The 25,042-nt window shown below is 36.8% G+C and overlaps 1 protein-coding gene across 1 annotated transcript in view; it reads right to left on the bottom strand.

Annotated features, from left to right (window-relative positions):
- Positions 1–25,042, bottom strand: part of LOC121385873 — a 100,433-nt gene that overhangs the window by 51,401 nt on the left and 23,990 nt on the right. Inside the window, exons 12-19 of the mRNA XM_041516664.1 lie at positions 23,528–23,651; positions 15,325–15,447; positions 14,845–14,946; positions 14,420–14,512; positions 9,317–9,387; positions 7,143–7,306; positions 4,835–4,923; positions 1,426–1,565 (exon numbers count right to left, since the gene is read on the bottom strand). Of these exons, the coding sequence (XP_041372598.1) occupies positions 1,426–1,565; positions 4,835–4,923; positions 7,143–7,306; positions 9,317–9,387; positions 14,420–14,512; positions 14,845–14,946; positions 15,325–15,447; positions 23,528–23,651 (906 nt within the window). The remainder of the gene's footprint in view (positions 1–1,425; positions 1,566–4,834; positions 4,924–7,142; positions 7,307–9,316; positions 9,388–14,419; positions 14,513–14,844; positions 14,947–15,324; positions 15,448–23,527; positions 23,652–25,042) is intronic.

The raw sequence follows: 25,042 nt of genomic DNA, 5'->3' as shown, positions 1-25,042 counted from the left end.
ACAAGTTTACTGCATCCCCAATTCCTCCTCTACCACTGTGAATTCACTATCCCCCTGATTATCTAACACAAAGTGTTATAACAAGTTTACTGCATTCCCAATTCCTCCTCTACCACTGTAAATTCACTATCCCCCTGATTTTCTAACACAGTGTTATAACAAGTTTACTGCATCCCCAATTCCTCCTCTACCACTGTCAATTCACTATCCCCCTGATTATCTAACACAAAGTGTTATAACAAGTTTACTGCATCCCCAATTCCTCCTCTACCACTGTCAATTCACTATCCCCCTGATTATCTAACACAGTGTTATAACAAGTTTACTGCATCCCCAATTCCTCCTCTACCACTGTCAATTCACTATCCCCCTGATTATCTAACACAAAGTGTTATAACAAGTTTACTGCATCCCCAATTCCTCCTCTACCACTCTGAATTCACTATCCCCCTGATTATCTAACACAAAGTGTTATAACAAGTTTACTGCATTCCCAATTCCTCCTCTACCACTGTCAATTCACTATCCCCCTGATTATCTAACACAAGTGTTATAACAAGTTTACTGCATCCCCAATTCCTCCTCTACCACTGTAAATTCACTATCCCCCTGATTTTCTAACAAAGTGTTATAACAAGTTTACTGCATCCCCAATTCCTCCTCTACCACTGTGAATTCACTATCCCCCTGATTATCTAACACAGTGTTATAACAAGTTTACTGCATCCCCAATTCCTCCTCTACCACTGTGAATTCACTATCCCCCTGATTATCTAACACAAAGTGTTATAACAAGTTTACTGCATCCCCAATTCCTCCTCTACCACTGTGAATTCACTATCCCCCTGATTATCTAACACAGTGTTATAACAAGTTTACTGCATCCCCAATTCCTCCTCTACCACTGTGAATTCACTATCCCTGATTATCTAACAAAGTGTTATAACAAGTTTACTGCATCCCCAATTCCTCCTCTACCACTGTGAATTCACTATCCCTGATTATCTAACAAAGTGTTATAACAAGTTTACTGCATCCCCAATTCCTCCTCTACCACTGTCAATTCACTATCCCCCTGATTATCTAACAAAGTGTTATAACAAGTTTACTGCATCCCCAATTCCTCCTCTACCACTGTCAATTCACTATCCCCCTGATTATCTAACACAAAGTGTTATAACAAGTTTACTGCATCCCCAATTCCTCCTCTACCACTGTCAATTCACTATCCCCCTGATTATCTAACACAGTGTTATAACAAGTTTACTGCATCCCCAATTCCTCCTTTACCACTGTCAATTCACTATCCCCCTGATTATCTAACACAAAGTGTTATAACAAGTTTACTGCATCCCCAATTCCTCCTCTACCACTGTCAATTCACTATCCCCCTGATAATCTAACAAAGTGTTATAACAAGTTTACTGCATTCCCAATTCTTCATCTTCATCTGCCACTGTGAATTCACTCTCAAGGTGTTTTTCCCTATTGTCAGCAAAATTAACCTCAACAGGTAATATAGTTTTAGATTTATCTTTCTTCTTTTTTGTTTTCTTTTGCTTTGTCTGAAAACAGAAGAAAATGATTTTTTAAAAATGAAGTGTTAATTAAATATAACTACATGTTTGATAAACAAAAGAAATATTGAAGTCTGAGATGCTATAAAAATGAACGTAATCTTCACCCAGTGGCGGATCCAGGGGGGATGAATAGGGTGGTTAGTCACCCCCTCCCTTCCTGGGCAATTTTGTTTAAAGTTCATTCCAAACATATACTGTTACTTCTAAGTTTTGTTCAGGAAGATGCAAATAAAGCCATTCCATTAGCGAACATAATATGCATCGCCCTGTTGTCAATCAGGTGTACAACTGAACCGAGTATGGCTTACATCGATAAGGACAAAATTAAATCGTTTTCTATATATTTTGGTGTGAATCAGGAAAACGGCAACAAATTTATTAACTTTATGGAATTATTAATTAAGAATTAGATCCTCGGAAATCAGTGAAATAAGGGTCTAAAATGTCCAGAATGCCAAAACTTCAAGGGGTTTTGTCCCCGGAAACTTCACCGTGGCTCAGTCCCCGCCGGTTCACTCCATCCCAATCCAGCCTCCCCCTCTTATTATTTTCTAGATCCGCCACTGTAACCCAACTGATATCAGTACATTATTTAAAGGTGCATTTTCTAAGTTGCTATTGTTACATTTCACTATTGTTATAAGAGTATAAATAGCTCAATGTTAGACACCAAACAGCCATGGCTTCAAACATGCTGAGGTGTGGTTCAGATATTTGTTTTCTTTTCATCCATGCATGTAACACTCCTCCATTGGTCCATCCATCTCACTGAATGCAACAACCTACCTTACAAGTAGGGCCTCTTAGAGTTCTAGAGGGTCAAACTCAACCCATGCCAGAGTACCCAATGTTTACACTAAATGACAATGAGACTAAGGAATAACGTAAAATAGCATTTTAGTTGCAGAGCTGAACGTGGATGCCAAACCATGCCATTGTATTTCATTCCACACATTCAACTTTTGTTTCCCTTACATGTCTCATAGTCCTATATGTAACATGGTCATTGTAAAGAAAGAAAGGAATGTTTTATTTAACGATGCACTCAACACATTTTATTTACGGTTATATGGCGTCAGACATATGGTTAAGGACCACACAGATTTTGAGAGGAAACCCGCTGTCGCCACTACATGGGCTACTCTTCCTATTAGCAGCAAGGGATCTTTTATTTGCGCTTCCCGCAGGCAGGATAGCACAAACCATGGCTTTTGTTGAACCAGTTATGGATCACTGGTCGGTGCAAGTGGTTTAAACCTACCCATTGAGCCTTGCGGAGCACTCACTCAGGGTTTGGAGTCGGTATCTGAATTAAAAATCCCATGCCTCGACTGGGATATGAACCCAGTACCTACCAGTTTATAGACCGATGGCCTGCCATGACGCCACCGAGGCCGGTACATGGTCATTGTATTATGTGTATGTAACTGGCAGGACGCATATGGCAAAATGACATAAATTACGTAATTAAATGAGTGCTCTTCCACGCAGAGGTACGGAGTCCTGTGAAAGGAACTCACATGTCTTGCTACACTCGGCCCGTGCCAGAGGTACTGAGTCGTGTGAAAGGAACTCACATGTCTTGCTACACTCGGCCCGTGCCAGAGGTACTGAGTCCTGTGAAAGGAACTCACATGTCTTGCTACACTCGGCCCGTGCCAGAGGTACTGAGTCCTGTGAAAGGAACTCACATGTCTTGCTACACTCGGCCCGTGCCAGAGGTACTGAGTCGTGTGAAAGGAACTCACATGTCTTGCTACACTCGGCCCGTGCCAGAGGTACTGAGTCGTGTGAAAGGAACTCACATGTTTTGCTACACTCGGCCCGTGCCAGAGTGCTCGTGGAGACCTTACTTACAAGATGATAAAATTTTATATTCAGCCACCCAAATAGAATTCTAAAAATTTGTGAATATTGCTCGGGACCTAACTTTAGTCCATTTATCTATCAGGGAACATTGTGTTCAATATTGCGTCACGATTCGCTGTTACTTGTCCATCTCACTGAATTTTTTAGGCATGTGATTTGGTATTCTTAAAAAAAGCTGAAAATGATCTATCATACAAAAGCGAAGCGATTTCTTTGACTGGTCATCAGTCTTATATCACGGTACACTGTCTACAGGTAAGCACAGCCATTAACAAAATGGTTTAGTGGAAGTGCAATAATAAAAAAAAAACCTGAAAATAAAGGGAAATGGGATTTTTTTTAATGAAAACATTTTCACAGATTTATTTTACGATAAAATGTTTTTTTTTAAAAGCGGAATTCCGCTAAAAAGCGGAAGAATCACATGCCTGATTTTTGTGGATGATTCTAACAACCTATTTCATATGATGGTACAGTTTAATATTCTTCCATCCACCCAACAACAGAATCTTCTTTAATCTTGTATCCATTTGGCCCATTCCAGTTTTGTGGATGCTGGCAACAACTTACTTTAAGTGATGGTATATTTAATATCCATCCATCAATACACTGAATGTCTGTAAACATTACTTTAAGTGATGGTACATTTAATATCCATCCATCAATACACTGAATGTCTGTAAACATTACTTTAAGTGATGGTACATTTAATATCCATCCATCAATACACTGAATGTCTGTAAACATTACTTTAAGTGATGGTACATTTAATATCCATCCATCAATACACTGAATGTCTGTAAACATTACTTTAAATGATGGTACATTTAATATCCATCCATCAATACACTGAAAGTCTGTAAACATTACTTTAAGTGATGGTACATTTAATATCCATCCATCAATACACTGAAAGTCTGTAAACATTACTTTAAGTGATGGTACATTTAATATCCAACCATCAATACACTGAAAGTCTGTAAACATTACTAACCAAAGCTTGAAATACGAAGCAAAATATGTCCTGCTGCTATTTTTGTTAAATAACAGGCCAAAAAAAGGTGGCCTGCTAAGAAGAAATATATCCTGCCAGAAACAGACAGCATGGGTTGAGTGGAGAGTGGGGGACAGTGAGTGGAGAACTACGACCTCCGAGATGTATTTTAGAGCATTATAAAATTAAAATATAACAGACTCACGAGCTCAGCCTCAGCTAAATAAAAGATGAGATGATCGTACACACATCTGTCCACTGAAACATGAATAATGATTTTTTGATAATGATAATTTTAGCAGGTAAATTTTTATTTCATCTGCCAGGTCTAACAAATGGACTGATTTTCACTTTTCACAGATGGCCATTTCGAGCTGTGCAAAAGACCTACTTTATACGATGGTACAATTTCATCTTCTCTCTTGAGAACAGTGCCCCCAGCTTTCTGCAGGTCCTCTAAGCACAAGTCGGTTTTAATCACTGCAAGATGAAAATAGTTTGTTTAAGGCTTGTTTTGTTCAACGACACCACTAGAGCACATTGATTTATTTATCATCGGCTATTAGATTTCAAACATTTGGTAATTTCGACATACAGTCTTAGAGAAAACCCAATACATCTTTCCACTAGCAGCAAGGGATCTTTTATATGCACCATCTCAAAGACAGGACAGCACATACCATGGTTTTGATATACCAGTCATGGTGCACTGACTGGAATGAGAAATAGCCCAATGGTGAGTGCTTCACTACTGGGCTATGTCCAACCCCTTACTGCAAGACACAAAGGCACCCCGGACATCTCACTATCTCCACCTTTAAAGGTGCACTCTCACAACTCATCTACTAAAGGCACCTCGGACATCTCACTATCTCCACCTTTAAAGGTGCACTCTCACAACTGATCTACTAAAGGCACCCCGGACATCTCACTATCTCCACCTTTAAAGGCGCACTCTCACAACTCATCTACTAAAGGCACCCCGGACATCTCACTATCTCCACCTTTAAAGGTGCACTCTCACAACTGATCTACTAAAGGCACCCCGGACATCTCACTATCTCCACCTTTAAAGGTGCACTCTCACAACTGATCTACTAAAGGCACCCCGGACATCTCACTATCTCCACCTTTAAAGGCGCACTCTCACAACTGATCTACTAAAGGCACCTCGGACATCTCACTATCTCCACCTTTAAAGGCGCACTCTCACAACTGATCTACTAAAGGCACCTCGGACATCTCACTATCTCCACCTTTAAAGGCGCACTCTCACAACTCATCTACTAAAGGCACCCCGGACATCTCACTATCTCCACCTTTAAAGGCGCACTCTCACAACTGATCTACTAAAGGCACCCCGGACATCTCACTATCTCCACCTTTAAAGGTGCACTCTCACAACTCATCTACTAAAGGCACCCCGGACATCTCACTATCTCCACCTTTAAAGGTGCACTCTCACAACTCATCTACTAAAGGCACCTCGGACATCTCACTATCTCCACCTTTAAAGGCGCACTCTCACAACTCATCTACTAAAGGCACCCCGGACATCTCACTATCTCCACCTTTAAAGGCGCACTCTCACAACTCATCTACTAAAGGCACCCCGGACATCTCACTATCTCCACCTTTAAAGGCGCACTCTCACAACTGATCTACTAAAGGCACCCCGGACATCTCACTATCTCCACCTTTAAAGGCGCACTCTCACAACTGATCTACTAAAGGCACCCCGGACATCTCACTATCTCCACCTTTAAAGGTGCACTCTCACAACTGATCTACTAAAGGCACCCCGGACATCTCACTATCTCCACCTTTAAAGGTGCACTCTCACAACTGATCTACTAAAGGCACCCCGGACATCTCACTATCTCCACCTTTAAAGGCGCACTCTCACAACTGATCTACTAAAGGCACGGTCAGATGGATTATGTAACTTGAAATATACATGTACACTGCAGTGGTAAAACCATCCTCATCGAAAGATATAAGAGAACACAGGGTATTTGAAACCAACCTTAAAACATATTCTTATGTCATTTGAATATCAAGTAATGACTGACTGGAATTAAAGTTACAAATAAAGTTTTAAAAAACCCATGTTAAAATAATATGATAAAGAGATTATTACTCTCGTGTGATTCAGTTTCATAAATTTCATATATTAGGAATTAAAATAATGTATAATAAACACTCGCATAATACAATTTTTATTCCTAATATATGCTACTGACGATACCAAAACACACTCTAGTAATAACCTCTATGTATTGTATTATAATTAAATTTCTTTTACATGCATTACAACGTAACATTATCCCATTGGTCCAGACGAACCAAGGGGAGTTTGTTCATTTTTCGATGAACGTAAAAATTACGTCGTCAAGGAATGTCATATCTGATGACGTCATTTTATATGGGCAAGTTGTCTTATTGAGCGTTATTGTTTATGGATAAAAAATAATTCAAAATAAAGTATAAAGTTTTAGTATTATTATTAGCTTGTATGATTCAAATTTAATTATAAGTATTGTCTGTTATTTCTTTTATGTTCATCTGGGTATGAACAAAAACAATCATCCACAAACTTATGTGAGAATACCGATTCACAGTTTGTGGATGATTTTTTTATTCATACCCCGATGAACGTAAAAGAAATAACAGACAATATTTAAACAATAATAAACTACCAGTGTTGGTTTTCTCTTCAAAGTGCTGGTTTCCGCTGTTGTTTCTGTTTTTGTCCGCTACGTCAACCACATCGTCTTCCTCCTGAGATTTCAACTGATGAGCCTCCTGTCGTTTTTGTTTTCTTAACATTTTCTTTTCAGCTTTTCTGGCTATCTTCATTTCACTGGAAATGTTTTAAAACATTGATTATTCATCAACAGAGTTAAAGCAAAAGTTTGTTTTGTTTAATGACACCACTACAGAACACTGATTTATTAATAATTGCTTGTCATTTTTACATAGTCTTAGAGAGGAAACCTAAGTACCGTATTATCCTATGTATTATGTGCACTTTTCCCCCGAAAAATACAGGTTAATAATGGGGGTGTGCATTAAACATAGCAATAGAAAAAATTATCTTTTAAAAATGTCAGCGTTCATTACAATGAAACGCCAAAACCCTCTTAAAAATCGCTTTTCACTTGTGATGATTGTAATAAATGTAAAATAAATGTACAAAAGCATCCATACCTTGCCAAATGTGCACAAAAATTAACCGTAAATATCTTTAATTTCCATGAGATTTAATTCGGCCATTTCTTTTAAACCGGAAATATACAACACTGCTATAAAATTAGAAATCTTGTGCATTCAAGTTAGGTATGAGAACCAAATGTAAAATGCTACATTTTTGTTTTTATTTACTTATTAGTCATTTACAGTGTATGGGTATATAATTTTATCTCGATTTATACATGTGTGACATGTAAGTACGCAAGTACTAGCCTATGTTTTGTGTGACATGTAGGTCTGTGTACTCAAGTAGTTAACTTTTGTTTCTTGAATATACTGCTGATTTCGCTCTGAGTTAATTTTGGTGATTGGTGACAGAGGGAAAACGGTACATCTTGCATTCACCGTCGGTTTTGTAGTTTAAAAAAACGCTGCGCATTATATTGTGGTTCATGTTTTTTTTTCTTGGAATAACATTCTAAGTGGAGGGTGCGCATAATACATTGGGAAAATATGGTAAATTTTTTCATTAGTAGCAAGAGATCATTTATATACACATACCACAGCCTTTGATATATATACCAGTCATGGTGCACTGCCTAGGTATAAACTAATACTAAATAATTACATTTCCATTACATCCATTACAATATAACGTCATCCCATTGGTCCAGCCGTAGCAACGGGAGTTTGTTCATTTCGCGATGAATGTAAAAATTACATCGTCAGGGAACATCATACCTGATGATGTCATTTTATATTGGTAATTTGTGTTACTGATTATTATTGTTTTAACCAAAAAAAATAAGTGAAAATAAAATATGAACTTTTAATGTTATTATTAGTAAGTATGTTTCAAATTTAATTATAAGTATTGTCTGTTATTTCTTTTACGTTCATCTGGGTATGAACAAAACAAATCATCTGCAAACTTATGAGAATGGCTTTGCCAATTCACAGAGTTTGTGGATGATTTTTTCTGTTCATACCCAGATGAACGTAAAAGAAATAACTCACAATCCTTAACTCAACGTGACTTTTATCCAAAATTAATCCAGTAGTCAAAAGGTTAAGATTCTAAGTCTAAATTGAGTCAATAAAAAGAAACGAATGGACCATTTCCTTCAGAATACCTCAGCATATTTTAAACTATTTGGCTAGGGATTTTCTAAGCTATCTTAGCGCTATGAAATAGTAAAACCATCGTAGACTGCGACGTCACTACAGCACACGCCATAGTGACATCATAGCTTACGATAGTTTTACGATTTAGTAGCGCTAAGATAGCTTAGAAAATATGGGCCTTGTGATGTCTAACATGCAGCTACTCCAACAGTCAATAGAAGCAGCCCTCTATATTGCGATCAATTTGCTATGTGAAATCGGTCACATACCATTCATATGCGACAATTTTTTTTTCATTTGGTGACTAAAACATTTCCTATTATCTATATATAAAAATAGAAGTAGGTGCCATCTGGCTCCTAGGTGGAAAACTTAACGTAGAGGCCTGCAGTATTTTTGTATGCATTGTTCCATACAGAGGGCCACTGAATACCTTGACTTTGATGTACCGCTCGTGGGGCAATGGCTGGGGAACAACTCTAATGACCTACTGGACTGACTATTGAGATGAAAGAGGACGAGGTTTGAAAATCAACTGGTGAAACGAAAGTCTTACTTAGTTAATGTAGTTTTCCCACCACTTATCCTCTTCTTCTTGGGCTGTGGTACAGCTTTATAAGACTCAAACTACAAACAAACACATAACAACAATTCTTAAAACTAACAATTATAGGAAACTCACCAATTCCAGATAGATTTAATATTGGCACAGAAAAAAAAGAAGGTATACATAGCCATGAATATTATTTTGTCATAAACAATAGGGCTTCTAGATTATGGTAGCCCCACTCCCATGGCTAGTGATTTCAATGTTGGGCTAGTAAATAACCACTATAGCCATGCCTGACGGCTAGTAAAAAAAAGAAGTTGTCAAATGCTGTATTAAGTTTATTTAGTAAATATGAATATCCTCTCCCCAAATCAAAGGGTTTTTAAGCTCTATCTTCCTCTTTAGGTGACATATCTGATTATTACTATGAATAAAATTGTATTTACTTAAAAGTAGGGCTAGTGAATTTTTAATCATGGTTAGTAACTTTTTAAAATCACTGATCCCATTGCTAGTGATTTTTATAAAAATTCTAGAAGCCCTGTAAACAATGATAATTCACTGTGCACATGCTTGTTGTTGTTGTTCAAAGCTCAATGAATCTAGAAGCCCTGTAAACAATGATAATTCACTGTGCACATGCTTGTTGTTGTTGTTCAAAGCTCAATGAATCTAGAAGCCCTGTAAACAATCATAATTCACTGTGCACATGCTTGTTGTTGTTGTTCAAAGCTCAATGAATCTAGAAGACCTGTAAACAATCATAATTCACTGTGCACATGCTTGTTGTTGTTGTTCAAAGCTCAATGAATCTAGAAGAAGTAACAGACAATTCTTAAATGTATAATCTATGTGTATTAGCTAAATTTTATAAAGATTAAATGGAAACAAGTAAATGTTTCTTTTTGCTTAACGACACCACCAGGGCACATCAATTTAGTATTAATCATTGGCTATTGGATGTCGAACATTTGGTAATTTTGACATATAGTCTTAGAGAGGAAACCTGCTACATTTTTCCATTAGTAGCAAGAGATCCTTTACATGCACCGTCCCACAGACAGGATAGTATTTACCATGGCCTTTGATATACCAGTCATGGTGCACTGGCTGGAACGAGAAATAGCCCAAATGGCGCACTGATGGCGATTAATCCTAGATCGACCATGCATCAAGCGAGTGCTTTACCATTGGGCTATATCCTGCCCCTAGAAACCAGTAAAACATGCTTTGTTTGTTTTATGTTGCTGAATCAGACATAAACACAGAATACAGAGAGAGCCGATCAATGCACCAAGACGATTTTAGTACAGATTTCAACATTACAGAACAAAATTAAATATTTTTTAAAGTGGTGTGGTATCACATTGTTTTGTTGTTCTTTTACTTCCCTCTTCCAATCGAGTGAAATAACCGTATTGGCTGTACTAGCCGACAAATAGAGTTTTGTTTAATAAAGGTTGTATAAATATGATTTAAGACCCAAAACATATTTGTAATGAAGAACACTACAACTTTGTTTTTTTTATAAACAGTGACATCTAAAACTCAGGCATTGAAATAGTCAAGAACGGTCGTTCAGGTTACTGGGAGCTTACCACATGTCAGAAAAGTCAATAACGGTGTTTTGTTCTCGATAAAAAATTTAACGTTTAACGGTAGTTTCAATTCCGAATGTAAACCAGGCAATGCATTCCGTTTTATTTTTTCGTAAGGAATTGCATCGATGTTTGTGCGCACTTGTGCAATTGCAAGCAATTATAGTTTATAGTCATTCCACATTTAAGCAGTGTCCACTAGATAAATTTACTTCCAGATTTCGTTTCTCGTACCGATGTTCATGCGCACCGATACAGTTTCATCTGGCACACATGTAAGGGCGTTGTCAAGTAGTAGTAACAGGAATTCAATTCCATCTTTCATATAGTTGTGGTAACCTATAGGTTACCAGGCTATATTCTGTGGTAACCTGTAAATGGGTTACCAGACACAAGGCTTATTTCGATGCCTGAAAACTCAAATCTGAAAATATGCGAGTAATCACGCTTAATTACTCTCCTCATAAACTCATAAGTGATTTGCATTACACAGGAAAGACCTTGAGTAAAGCTTGCACATAATGACATAAAGAAGTTTCTAAACAAAGTTAAAGTTTGTTTTCCATAACGGTACCACTAGAGCATTATTAATCATCATCTATTGGACATCAAACATTATTTAATTTTTGACATGTGGTCTGAGAAAGGAAACCCACTACATTTTTTCCATTAGCAGCAATACATCTATTATATGTATTTTGCCATTAGCAGCAATACGTCTATTATATGTATTTTGCCATTAGCAGCAATACGTCTATTATATGTATTTCGCCATTAGCAGCAATACGTCTATTATATGTATTTCGCCATTAGCAGCAATACGTCTATTATATGTATTTCGCCATTAGCAGCAATACGTCTATTATATGTATTTCGCCATTAGCAGCAATACGTCTATTATATGTAGTTCGCCATTAGCAGCAATACGTCTATTATATGTAGTTCGCCATTAGCAGCAATACGTCTATTATATGTATTTCGCCATTAGCAGCAATACGTCTATTATATGTATTTCGCCATTAGCAGCAATACGTCTATTATATGTATTTCGCCATTAGCAGCAATACGTCTATTATATGTATTTCGCCATTAGCAGCAATACCTCTATTATATGTATTTCGCCATTAGCAGCAATACGTCTATTATATGTATTTCGCCATTAGCAGCAATACGTCTATTATATGTAGTTCGCCATTAGCAGCAATACGTCTATTATATGTATTTTGCCATTAGCAGCAATACCTCTATTATATGTATTTTACCATTAGCAGCAATACGTCTATTATATGTATTTTGCCATTAGCAGCAATACGTCTATTATATGTATTTTGCCACAGAAGAAATATTGAATCGCAAACATTGAACAATTACCGAGTCAATATAACACTGGGATTGGCAGGGGTTAATGTAACTTCTTTTCAAACAACTAGCGGGAGGTGCGGTAAATGATCTTATTACCCTCCTGGTGAAGATATAGCGGTGTCATACAAATTTCGTACGCACCACCAGGTGCGTATTACAAACTGTATTTTGATTTGTCAACAGGGAACAGAGTCAATTTCAATTGGTTGGACGGCGACCTTATTAGCATAACGGGACTATTTTTTTCATTCATAATTAATGTCAAGATCAGTAACATCCACAACTTTTACTACAAATGTCATTCATTAAAAGTTGATGTAAACTGGACCGCGCGAGAAATATTTTTAAATAAAAAATAAAAATAAAAGAATGAATAGAACAATAATTAAACATATTCATTTTATTTATTATGTGGATTTTTGGACTACAAATTATTATTGTCAGTTGTGATTTGTGAATTCATCATTATTAAGGTCTACGACAGTCACTTTTTGGACCCTTGTTTTGGCTTCGTACACAATAAATGAAACATATCCAACGTTAATTTTTTCATATGATATATTTGACAAAAGGTAGTTTTTTATTTTTTAAAACTTAAACCTAATATTTTTTGTAGAATTATGAAAAAGTAAAATATGCCGACCTGTAAACAGCGTTGTTTGCTTGTTGTAGAAATTTAACAGGGGTCAAGGTTAGTAGACCAGTTTTTATTTTAATGTGGCGATGCATTGTAATAATATAGCTAATTTTGAATTTGAATGACGTCAGAATTCCAATGTCGTCACTTTGCACTTCCTTACAATAACCACAGACTGGGTACATGACGTTTCCGTTTTAAGAATGCTGGAAAAAATCCAATGCAAAATTCCTATTGATTTTTTTTTTTTTCGAACATTACTGAAGCACCTGAATGTGTTTGAAGAAAATTCTGTGATTGAAAAATTGTACCTTTTACGAAATATTGATTTCAAGTGAAATTACGGTAAGATATGCTATATTTATTGTGTACAAAGAAAGCCAAAACAAGGGCGCGAAAAGTGACTGTCATCGACCTTAAAGTTATAACTAGTTTTCCCGTGAACTCAGCTTCTTTTGCAAGCTACACGTTTTTAACTGCAAAAACACTTGTTATTCTCTTATTGGTTGGATTTTTGGTCAACAAATTGTTATTGTCAGTTGCGATTTGTTATCATCATTATTAGCATAACCAGTGGGGTAACGGGAACATTTGTTTTTTGGGGGCGTTTTGTTAAAATATGGAATTATGCATTAGTTTTACCCATTTTTCACCCAATATGAAAATAAACATATATTGATGCATGTACCTTACAGCTTGCTTTAAATTAAAAAATGAAACCCGATGGAAATTTACGGGGAAGTACGTCTACACCTCCCCTGAAAACGTCACTGAGAAGTAGCGGAAGTACAACGAACTATTTCTCAATGCGGCGGTACGTAGTCGTGCACCGGCTAGTTATGCAAATCAACATCCGGTCTTGAAATAGGCTACAAAATTGATTGATTGATTGATTTATTTTTCATAATTTGCGTGATTTAAAGGAGGGTAATAAATAAAATACCACACTCGTTTTCGCTAGATATAATTTTTACGAAACTCGTGAACTTCCCAAACGTATCTGACCGAACGAAAGTGAGGTCAGATACGTTTGGGAAGTTCACTCGTTTCGTAAAAATTATATCTAGCGAAAACGAGTATAGTATTCTATATATATTTTTAGATGGACAATAATAAAAAAAAAAAATTCCTCCGAGATAAAATTAGGGTGTGCATAGTAAACATCATCACACACCTCAGATGAGGGATAAATTGTTTTTTAACAAACACGGACAAAATAATAAATTTTAAAAAACCAGCAGAGTACATGTGTATATAGAGCAAAAAGTACAGCTAATCCACCAGGCATTAAATAATTGTGGTGCCTCCCACCTCGGCCATCAATTGTAGAATAGTCCAGGGCCCGTGCTTATAAAACTTAAAGTCTAGGTCCAGACTTTAACGTAATGCTATTTGAATGGTGTTGCCATGACGTTAAAGTCTGGACTTTATTAAAAGTCTAGACTTTAAGGTTTATAAGCACGGGTCCAGAGCTACATCCTGCATCTAGTGTACGCGCAGGTTAATGAGTACCTCTTTTGTTGGAGTACTGTCCTGTCTGAAGACGAGGATCCTGTTGATGTACGCAGGACAGTCGGGTGTCGGGCACGGCTCATCCAGCACATCCTGAACACAAGGAAGACATCTTTAACAACTCAACGCCAAAAATATACAGTCAAACTTTGATAACATAAATTTAAGGGAACAATGAAATAGTCCAACTTTCAGGAAGTTCGAGTTTTTAAAATTAATAAATTACAACTCAAAACTAAAACTGTATTGCAGATGGATGATTTTGTTTTCTTTTGTAAAAGACATCCGGTGCACTGCCCCCTCCTATTTCGTGTTGAAAGGCGAATTAAATAATATATACATGGCAATTCACTCCACCCGTAACTGCTGGCATCTTCTGGCACTTATGGCATATTCATTTTGTGTATATTTTAAATGATACCAACCTTGTCAGAAGCCTTTTCTCCAAAGCGGACCTTGAATGCTTTCCAACAGCTGGAGTGGAATTCCAAAATACACAATTCATGGCAAAACAGTCGTATAAAACCCTAATAAAGAAACAAAATGAATCAATCTGTTAAAAACAATATGCTAATGTTAAAATGTTCATTTCTAAATGCTATTTTACAGGAAACAGGAAAAGACATATTTTTTAAAGTCTGACATGTATTATAAATTAATTCCCAGGTCAAATTCTCTCAAATGATCACATGGGTATGGGTTGATGGGTGGGGCAATTTTATTTAAATACCGAACACCCAGCAGTCTTATCAGTCATAAAACAATAATAACAGAGGCTGCACCTCCAACATGTGACCAACTCTAAAACAGGGAGAGTTTATATAAAATCTGTATTTGTAAATGAAATCACATTTCCCCATCAAACTCTATTATAAAGTAAATTCTATTCCTCTGTTAAGACAAACCTTAAAATCTGGATCCTTGAAATAAATAACGCGCCGCTCGCCTTCTTCACGGCGATGAAATCGACAGACAGCATCTGCAGGAGGCGGATAGTTACACTCATGTAGCAGATCATTCAGCAGAACCTAAAATAACAGAGATAGTTACACTCGTGTAGCAGATCATTCAGCAGAACCTGAAATAACAGATATTTACACTCGTGTAGCAGATCATTCAACATAACCTGGAATAACAGAGATAGTTACACTTGTGTAGCAGATCATTCAACACAACCTGAAATAACAGAGATAGTTACACTTGTGTAGCAGATCATTCAACACAACCTGAAATAACAGAGTTACACTCTTGTAGCAGATAATTCAGCACAACCTGAAATAACAGAGATAGTTACACTCGTGTATCAGATCATTCAATACAACCTGAAATAACAGAGATAGTTACACATGTGTAGCAGATCATTCAACACAACCTGAAATAACAGAGTTACACTCGTGTAGCAGATCATTCAGCACAACCTGAAATAACAGAGATAGTTACACTTGTGTAGCAGATCATTCAACACAACCTGAAATAACAGAGTTACACTCGTGTAGCAGATCATTCAGCACAACCTGAAATAACAGAGATAGTTACACTTGTGTAGCAGATCATTCAACACAACCTGAAATAACAGAGATAGTTACACTTGTGTAGCAGATCATTCAGCACAACCTGAAATAACAGAGATAGTTACACTTGTGTAGCAGATCATTCAACACAACCTGAAATAACAGAGTTACACTCTTGTAGCAGATCATTCAGCACAACCTGAAATAACAGAGATAGTTACACTCGTGTATCAGATCATTCAATACAACCTGAAATAACACAGATAGTTACACATGTGTAGCAGATCATTCAACACAACCTGAAATAACAGAGATAGTTACACTTGTGTAGCAGGTCATTCAGCATAACCTGAAATAACAGAGATAGTTACACTTGTGTAGCAGGTCATTCAGCATAACCTGAAATAACAGAGTTACACTCGTGTAGCAGATCATTCAGCATAACCTGAAATAACAGAGATAGTTACACTTGTGTAGCAGATCATTCAACACAACCTGAAATAACAGAGATAGTTACACTTGTGTAGCAGGTCATTCAACACAACCTGAAATAACAGAGATAGTTACACTTGTGTAGCAGGTCATTCAGCATAACCTGAAATAACAGATACATGTAGTTACACTCGTGTAGCAGATCATTCAACAGAACCTGAAATAACAGATAGTTACACTTGTGTAGCAGATCATTCAACACAACCTGAAATAACAGAGATAGTTACACTTGTGTAGCAGATCATTCAACACAACCTGAAATAACAGAGATAGTTACACTCGTGTAGCAGGTCATTCAGCATAACCTGAAATAACAGAGGTAGTTACACTTGTGTAGCAGGTCATTCAGCATAACCTGAAATAACAGATACATGTAGTTACACTCGTGTAGCAGATCATTCAACAGAACCTGAAATAACAGAGATAGTTACACTCGTATAGCAGATCATTCAACAGAACCTGAAATAACAGAGATAGTCACACTCGTGTAGCAGATCATTCAACACAACCTGAAATAACAGAGATAGTTACACTCGTGTAGCAGATCATTCAATACAACCTGAAATAACAGAGATAGATACACTTGTGTAGCAGATCATTCAACATAACCTGAAATAACAGTTACACTCGTGTAGCAGATCATTCAGCACAATCTGAAATAACAGAGATAGTTACACTCGTGTAGCAGATCATTCAATACAACCTGAAATAACAGAGATAGTTACACTCGTGTAGCAGATCATTCAACACAACCTGAAATAACAGAGATAGTTACACTCGTGTAGCAGATCATTCAACACAACCTGAAATAACAGAGATAGTTACACTCGTGTAGCAGATCATTCAATACAACCTGAAATAACAGAGGTAGTTACACTTGTGTAGCAGGTCATTCAGCATAACCTGAAATAACAGATACATGTAGTTACACTCGTGTAGCAGATCATTCAACAGAACCTGAAATAACAGAGATAGTCACACTCGTGTAGCAGATCATTCAACAGAACCTGAAATAACAGAGATAGTTACACTCGTGTAGCAGATCATTCAACAGAACCTGAAATAACAGAGATAGTCACACTTGTGTAGCAGATCATTCAGCATAACCTGAAATAACAGAGATAGTTACACTCGTATAGCAGATCATTCAACAGAAACTGAAATAACAGAGATAGTTACACTTGTGTAGCAGATCATTCAACACAACCTGAAATAACAGAGATAGTTACACTTGTGTAGCAGGTCATTCAGCATAACCTGAAATAACAGATAGTTATACTCATGTAGCAGATCATTCAACACAACCTGAAATAACAGAGATAGTCACACTTGTGTAGCAGGTCATTCAGCATAACCTGAAATAACAGAGATAGTTACTCATGTAGCAGATCATTCAACACAACCTGAAATAACAGAGATAGTTACACTTGTGTAGCAGATCATTCAACATAACCTGAAATAACAGAGTTACACTCGTGTAGCAGATCATTCAGCACAATCTGAAATAACAGAGATAGTTACACTTGTGTAGCAGATCATTCAATACAACCTGAAATAACAGAGATAGTTACACTCGTGTAGCAGATCATTCAGCATAACCTGAAATAACAGAGATAGTCACACTCATGTAGCAGATCATTCAACACAACCTGAAATAACAGAGGTAGTTACACTTGTGTAGCAGGTCATTCAGCATAACCTGAAATAACAGATACATGTAGTTACACTCGTGTAGCAGACCATTCAACAGAACCTGAAATAACAGAGATAGTGACACTCGTGTAGCAGATCATTCAACACAACCTGAAATAACAGAGATAGTTACACTCGTGTAGCAGATCATTCAACACAACCTGAAATAACACAGATAGTTACACTCGTGTAGCAGATCATTCAACACAACCTGAAATAACAGAGATAGTTACACTCGTGTAGCAGATCATTCAACACAACCTGAAATAACAGAGATAGTTACACTCGTGTAGCAGATCATTCAACACAACCTGAAATAACAGATAGTTACACTCGTGTAGCAGATCATTCAACACAACCTCAAATAACAGAGATAGTTGCACTCCTGTAGCAGATCATTCAACACAACCTGAAATAACAGAGGTAGTTACACTTGTGTAGCAGGTCATTCAGCATAACCTGAAATAACAGATACATGTAGTTACACTCGTGTAGCAGATCATTCAACAGAACCTGAAATAACAGAGCTAGTTACACTCGTATAGCAGATCATTCAACAGAACCTGAAATAACAGATAGTTACACTCGTGTAGCAGATCATTCAACACAACCTGAAATAACAGATAGTTACACTTGTGTAGCAGATCATTCAACACAACCTGAAATAACAGATAGTTACACTTGTGTAGCAGATCATTCAACACAACCTGAAATAACAGATAGTTACACTTGTGTAGCAGATCATTCAACACAACCTGAAATAACAGAGATAGTTACACTCGTGTAGCAGATCATTCAACACAACCTGAAATAACAGAGATAGTCACACTTGTGTAGCAGGTCATTCAGCATAACCTGAAATAACAGAGATAGTTACTCATGTAGCAGATCATTCAACACAACCTGAAATAACAGAGATAGTTACACTTGTGTAGCAGATCATTCAACATAACCTGAAATAACAGTTACACTCGTGTAGCAGATCATTCAGCACAATCTGAAATAACAGAGATAGTCACACTTGTGTAGCAGGTCATTCAGCATAACCTGAAATAACAGAGATAGTTACTCATGTAGCAGATCATTCAACACAACCTGAAATAACAGAGATAGTTACACTTGTGTAGCAGATCATTCAACATAACCTGAAATAACAGTTACACTCGTGTAGCAGATCATTCAACACAACCTGAAATAACAGAGATAGTCACACTTGTGTAGCAGATCATTCAATACAACCTGAAATAACAGAGATAGATACACTTGTGTAGCAGATCATTCAACATAACCTGAAATAACAGTTACACTCGTGTAGCAGATCATTCAGCACAATCTGAAATAACAGAGATAGTTACACTCGTGTAGCAGATCATTCAATACAACCTGAAATAACAGAGATAGTTACACTCGTGTAGCAGATCATTCAACACAACCTGAAATAACAGAGATAGTGACACTCGTGTAGCAGATCATTCAACAGAACCTGAAATAACAGAGATAGTCACACTTGTGTAGCAGATCATTCAGCATAACCTGAAATAACAGAGATAGTTACACTCGTATAGCAGATCATTCAACAGAAACTGAAATAACAGAGATAGTTACACTCGTGTAGCAGATCATTCAACACAACCTGAAATAACAGAGATAGTTACACTTGTGTAGCAGGTCATTCAGCATAACCTGAAATAACAGATAGTTATACTCATGTAGCAGATCATTCAACACAACCTGAAATAACAGAGATAGTCACACTTGTGTAGCAGGTCATTCAGCATAACCTGAAATAACAGAGATAGTTACTCATGTAGCAGATCATTCAACACAACCTGAAATAACAGAGATAGTTACACTTGTGTAGCAGATCATTCAACATAACCTGAAATAACAGTTACACTCGTGTAGCAGATCATTCAGCACAATCTGAAATAACAGAGATAGTTACACTCGTGTAGCAGATCATTCAACAGAACCTGAAATAACAGAGATAGTCACACTCGTGTAGCAGATCATTCAACAGAACCTGAAATAACAGAGATAGTGACACTCGTGTAGCAGATCATTCAACAGAACCTGAAATAACAGAGATAGTCACACTTGTGTAGCAGATCATTCAGCATAACCTGAAATAACAGAGATAGTTACACTCGTATAGCAGATCATTCAACAGAAACTGAAATAACAGAGATAGTTACACTCGTGTAGCAGATCATTCAACACAACCTGAAATAACAGAGATAGTTACACTTGTGTAGCAGGTCATTCAGCATAACCTGAAATAACAGATAGTTATACTCATGTAGCAGATCATTCAACACAACCTGAAATAACAGAGATAGTCACACTTGTGTAGCAGGTCATTCAGCATAACCTGAAATAACAGAGATAGTTACTCATGTAGCAGATCATTCAACACAACCTGAAATAACAGAGATAGTTACACTTGTGTAGCAGATCATTCAACATAACCTGAAATAACAGTTACACTCGTGTAGCAGATCATTCAGCACAATCTGAAATAACAGAGATAGTTACACTCGTGTAGCAGATCATTCAATACAACCTGAAATAACAGAGATAGTTACACTCGTGTAGCAGATCATTCAATACAACCTGAAATAACAGAGATAGTTACACTCGTGTAGCAGATCATTCAGCATAACCTGAAATAACAGAGATAGTCACACTCATGTAGCAGATCATTCAACACAACCTGAAATAACAGAGATAGTGACACTCGTGTAGCAGATCATTCAACACAACCTGAAATAACAGAGATAGTTACACTCGTGTAGCAGATCATTCAACACAACCTGAAATAACAGAGATAGTTACACTCGTGTAGCAGATCATTCAACACAACCTGAAATAACAGAGATAGTTACACTCGTGTAGCAGATCATTCAATACAACCTGAAATAACAGAGATAGTTACACTCGTGTAGCAGATCATTCAACACAACCTGAAATAACAGATAGTTACACTCGTGTAGCAGATCATTCAACACAACCTGAAATAACAGAGATAGTTGCACTCCTGTAGCAGATCATTCAACACAACCTGAAATAACAGAGGTAGTTACACTTGTGTAGCAGGTCATTCAGCATAACCTGAAATAACAGATACATGTAGTTACACTCGTGTAGCAGACCATTCAACAGAACCTGAAATAACAGAGATAGTGACACTCGTGTAGCAGATCATTCAACACAACCTGAAATAACAGAGATAGTTACACTCGTGTAGCAGATCATTCAACACAACCTGAAATAACAGAGATAGTTACACTCCTGTAGCAGATCATTCAACACAACCTGAAATAACAGAGATAGTTACACTCGTGTAGCAGATCATTCAACACAACCTGAAATAACAGAGATAGTTACACTCGTGTAGCAGATCATTCAACACAACCTGAAATAACAGATAGTTACACTCGTGTAGCAGATCATTCAACACAACCTGAAATAACAGAGATAGTTGCACTCCTGTAGCAGATCATTCAACACAACCTGAAATAACAGAGGTAGTTACACTTGTGTAGCAGGTCATTCAGCATAACCTGAAATAACAGATACATGTAGTTACACTCGTGTAGCAGATCATTCAACAGAACCTGAAATAACAGAGATAGTCACACTTGTGTAGCAGATCATTCAGCATAACCTGAAATAACAGAGCTAGTTACACTCGTATAGCAGATCATTCAACAGAACCTGAAATAACAGATAGTTACACTCGTGTAGCAGATCATTCAACACAACCTGAAATAACAGATAGTTACACTTGTGTAGCAGATCATTCAACACAACCTGAAATAACAGATAGTTACACTTGTGTAGCAGATCATTCAACACAACCTGAAATAACAGATAGTTACACTTGTGTAGCAGATCATTCAACACAACCTGAAATAACAGAGATAGTTACACTCGTGTAGCAGATCATTCAACACAACCTGAAATAACAGAGATAGTTACACTTGTGTAGCAGGTCATTCAGCATAACCTGAAATAACAGATAGTTCTACTCATGTAGCAGATCATTCAACACAACCTGAAACAACAGAGATAGTTACACTTGTGTAGCATGTCATTCAGCATAACCTGAAATAACAGATAGTTATACTCATGTAGCAGATCATTCAACACAACCTGAAATAACAGAGATAGTCACACTTGTGTAGCAGGTCATTCAGCATAACCTGAAATAACAGAGATAGTTACACTCATGTAGCAGATCATTCAACACAACCTGAAATAACAGAGATAGTTACACTTGTGTAGCAGGTCATTCAGCATAACCTGAAATAACAGATAGTTATACTCGTGTAGCAGATCATTCAGCATAACCTGAAATAACAGAGTTACACTCGTGTAGCAGATCATTCAGCACAATCTGAAATAACAGATAGTTACACTTGTGTAGCAGATCATTCAACACAACCTGAAATAACAGATAGTTACTCATGTAGCAGATCATTCAACATAACCTGAACGAGCCAAGTTATATGATTTTTGCAAACCTCGCACTCCCAGACTCTCCTCAAAATGGCACACTGAGCTGGTGTACTTTTGGAAAGTAGATCGTAAATAAAGCGAACTGTGGATGAAATATCAAAAATCAAACAAAAAGAAATAAATCATCTCATCCCTACCACCTTTGTATATTAAGATTAACAAAAGTTTAATTAACACAACTTACTTCATCAGGAGAGTTGGTTGAATTTTGTGGAATTGAAAAAACACTGAACATCCTGGATAGGGACGTGATATCATTCAAGTGAACCTTTGAACTACACATGCAAAATATGTATTACACAGATATTCAATAAAAAAATTAATTTTTATTGCAGTCAGAATGGTCTTATTACTACTATAGTAAGATTAAAAGAATCCTTCATATGTGCCCATGTGGGACAGGCGTATTCCACCCAAGGGTACATAATTTGTTGTCATATTATGTACCCAAGGGTGGAATAGCCCTGTCCCACATGGATACATAATGAAGGCTTATTTTTCTCCCATCCAGTAGATGAAAAACAAGCATTTTGGAAAAACGTGAAAAAACTATATTTTTAATTTTTTATCTTACAATAAAATAATCATAACCATTGAAAAGATAGTACCCAAAAATGGTTTATACTAAAAGTTTAAAAGTATAAACCGAAAATGATAGTATAATTTCATTATGATAGGTTTCCTTGTTTTTATGAAATATAAGTAGCATTTCTTGCGTTATTTTGCTGTTTACGTGACATCACCCAATGTTAATATCAGCTCAAACAACAGAAGTCATGTGGTCATGCAAGACCGATTTATTGCGCATGGGCTGACATCATGGAATACGCCTGTCTTGCATGGCTAGGGATGGGAGAATAAATGGGTATGTAATAAACGACAGTATACGTACTTCAAACTGATGAGGATCAGTTTCAGGAATCACGATGTCAGTCTCGGGCCACTGATGCGGAACACACAGACAATTCTTCAACGCCAACATGCCACGCTTGATCGGCTTTACAGCTTCAGAGAACCTGAAATAATGACACAAGATAAAAATTATGATTATTATTATAAAAAATATTCCACATGTAACAGGTGCCTCTAAACAATGCCAGAAGGAATCAGTGCTGAACCTTCTCCGAAGTGGTCACACTAAGCAAAAGCTGCTGGTAAATGATATGTGTGTAGCATGAATGGCCATAAGAGATAAGCACTTACTGTGGTTGGATAGACAAGGCCTAGGATGTGGAATTGGACAGTAAATAAAGCTGAAAGATAGCCAGAGTTGCCAGAGTGAAATGTAATAAGATGAATTCGTAGAAGAGAAAGAAAATGGCACAGTGGGATAAAAAAAAAACCCACAAAAAACAAAAACATATTCTACAATGATTAATTAATGAAAATCCCCATCAATGCTTGAAAATAATAACAGACTTAAGTAACACATAAAAGCACTTGCATTAATCAATGAATCCATCAAAGAATCTGTAACATTTAGGTTAGAAATGTAAATCAGCACTATTTCACATCTCAGGTGTTTGATTGCACTTGCTTGTCCAAGCACACCGTAATTTTATCTCAGGAGCATTTTTATCGTCCATCTAAGATATGTTTAAAACTGACATCTGCTTGCTTTTGATACATCCTTGAGTTATTATGATTATTTATGTTTTATGAGCATCATAAACATTCCTTGAGAACAATTACAAACCCTCCAAACTACAAATTTCTCCCATCCCTAACCATGCAAGACGGGCGTATTCCATGACATCAGCCCATGCGGAATAAATCAGTCTTGCATGACCACGTGACTTCTATAGTTTGAGCTGATATTAACATTGGGTGACGTCACATAAACGGCAAAATAACGCAAGAAATGCTTTTTATATTTCATAAAAACAAGGAAACCTGTTGTCATAATGAAATTAGACTTTCATTTTCGGTTTATACTTTTAGTATAAACCATTTTTGGATACGATCATTTCAATGGTTATGATTATTTTATTGCAAGATAAAAAAAAAAAAATGTAGGTTTTTCACGTTTTCCCAAAACGCTTGTTTTTCATCTACTTGATGGGAGAAAAATAATCCTCCATTATGTATCCATGTGGGACAGGGCTATTCCACCCTCGGGTACATAATATGATGTCAGGGACTCGACAAGCCTCGTCCCTGACAACAAATTATGTACCCTCGGGTGGAATAGCCCTGTTCCACATGGACACACATATGAAGGATTCTTTTAGTATGTCACAGTTTAAGCGCAGGCTAAGGCCTCATTGCTGATTTTTGGTGTGTATTAGCTAGTTTGTATTTACAAAAGAAAATATATGGGGTAAAATGCACAGAATTATTAGATTTATTTGAGATTAAGTCTTATGGAAATCCCTGGCTTTTTTTTTTAACACTTTGATCCAATATT

The sequence above is a fragment of the Gigantopelta aegis genome, chromosome 12 (genome assembly GCF_016097555.1).
Source record: "Gigantopelta aegis isolate Gae_Host chromosome 12, Gae_host_genome, whole genome shotgun sequence".
Classification (NCBI taxonomy): Eukaryota; Metazoa; Mollusca; class Gastropoda; order Neomphalida; family Peltospiridae; genus Gigantopelta; species Gigantopelta aegis.
This window is presented reverse-complemented; position numbering and strand designations above follow the sequence as displayed.